Genomic DNA, 1587 nt, shown 5'->3' on the forward strand with positions numbered 1-1587 from the left:
AGTGAGTGAGTGTGTGTGTGTGTGTGTGTGTGTGTGTGAGACTGAGGAGTTGTCTGATGTGTGTGTCTCTCAGATTCTGGTGCTGAACACGAACACACAGGACCTCGTGGCGTCGTTCAGAGTGACCACAGGAACCAGCAACACCACCGCCATCAAATCCATCGAGTTCGCACGCAAGGGCAGGTCAGAGGTCACGCTGAGATTTTTAAAAATCATAGTGATATTTATGTTAATATTAATATACTAACTCTATATAAGTACATATATTTATCATTTAAAACTAATAATAAAACATTATAAATAATATAATATTAATAAACTGTCAAACTATGTATTTTTTATTTATTTTAATAAACAACATGTCATAATATAACAATTAGTAATAAACTGATGCCAAACTATTATTATATACAAAATGTTGTAATTTTTTTATTATTGTTATTTTTGCCTCATTAAAATACATAAAACAATATAGGAAATAATAATAAATGATCGTGACTCTAAACTGTTTATTCATTTTATTTAATTGTAAGTTTTGTATAATTTTTGTTATTGTTATTTTACAAATCTTATTGAAACACGTAAGATAATATAAAAAATAGTAAACAGTGTTATGTTTATTTTTTATTATGTTTGATTTAATTCTAAGGTCATTATAAATGTTTTAATTGTATTTATGTTTACAACTCTCATTGAAATACGTAAGATAATATAAGAAATAATAATAAAGTATGCCAAGCTGTCTATTTTATTTTACATGTTTATTATTATGGTAATGTTATTGTTATATGTGTAAGTTTCATAGCATAATCCAAATATAATAATAAATGATGACACCAAACTATTTTATTTAATTATAATGTTATTATTAATGTTTAACATTTGTTCTCATTAAAATACTTCAGATAATATAAGAAATTGTAACAAATGATGTAAAACTTTTTCATTACTATATTAGTGTAAATGTTTGGTAAAAGTTAATATAAGAAATTGTTATAAATTATGATGGCAAACTATTTATTTAAATTTTTTATTATAATACAAGTTCAAATTTACATACGTATTTTTTTTTATCAATTATTATCATAATTTTTTTAAACACTGTTATGACTGATTGCAGCATGACTGCACCACCTTGACCTTTTTTCTTTTTAATATCAGGATTAATTTTAATTCAGTTTGAACAGTGTTGTGAGTATATTTCCGTACCCTGCATCATGTGATCGTCTTCTCGTCCCGCAGCTGTTTCCTCATCAACACGGCAGACCGTATTATCCGTGTGTATGACGGCCGCGAGATCCTGACCTGCGGCAGAGACGGAGAGCCCGAGCCCATACAGAAACTACAGGACCTGGTCAACAGGTGAGTGTGTGTGTGTGTGTGTGTGTGAGAGAGTGTGTTTGTGTGAGAGAGTGAGTGTGTGTGTGTGAGAGAGTGTGTGTGTGTGTGTGAGAGAGTGTGTGTATGTGTGTGAGTGTGTGTGAGAGTGTGTGTGTGTTTGTGTGAGAGTGTGTGTGTGTGTGTGTGGGAGAGTGTGTGTGTGTTTGTGTGAGAGAGTGTGTGTGTGTGAGAGAGTGTGTGTGTGTG

At 31.2% G+C, this 1587-nt stretch overlaps 1 protein-coding gene across 1 annotated transcript in view; it reads left to right on the plus strand.

Moving 5' to 3' along the window:
* The window catches only part of LOC107723014 (retinoblastoma-binding protein 5-like), a gene marked incomplete at its 5' end in the record, with an annotated part of 16766 nt that overhangs the window by 3586 nt on the left and 11593 nt on the right, over window positions 1-1587 (plus strand). The window contains 2 exons of the mRNA XM_016531517.1: window positions 74-183; window positions 1243-1362. Of these exons, the coding sequence (XP_016387003.1) occupies window positions 74-183; window positions 1243-1362 (230 nt within the window). The remainder of the gene's footprint in view (window positions 1-73; window positions 184-1242; window positions 1363-1587) is intronic.

This window comes from Sinocyclocheilus rhinocerous, unplaced genomic scaffold (genome assembly GCF_001515625.1).
Source record: "Sinocyclocheilus rhinocerous isolate Xijiao unplaced genomic scaffold, SAMN03320098_v1.1 scaffold223, whole genome shotgun sequence".
Taxonomy (NCBI): Eukaryota; Metazoa; Chordata; class Actinopteri; order Cypriniformes; family Cyprinidae; genus Sinocyclocheilus; species Sinocyclocheilus rhinocerous.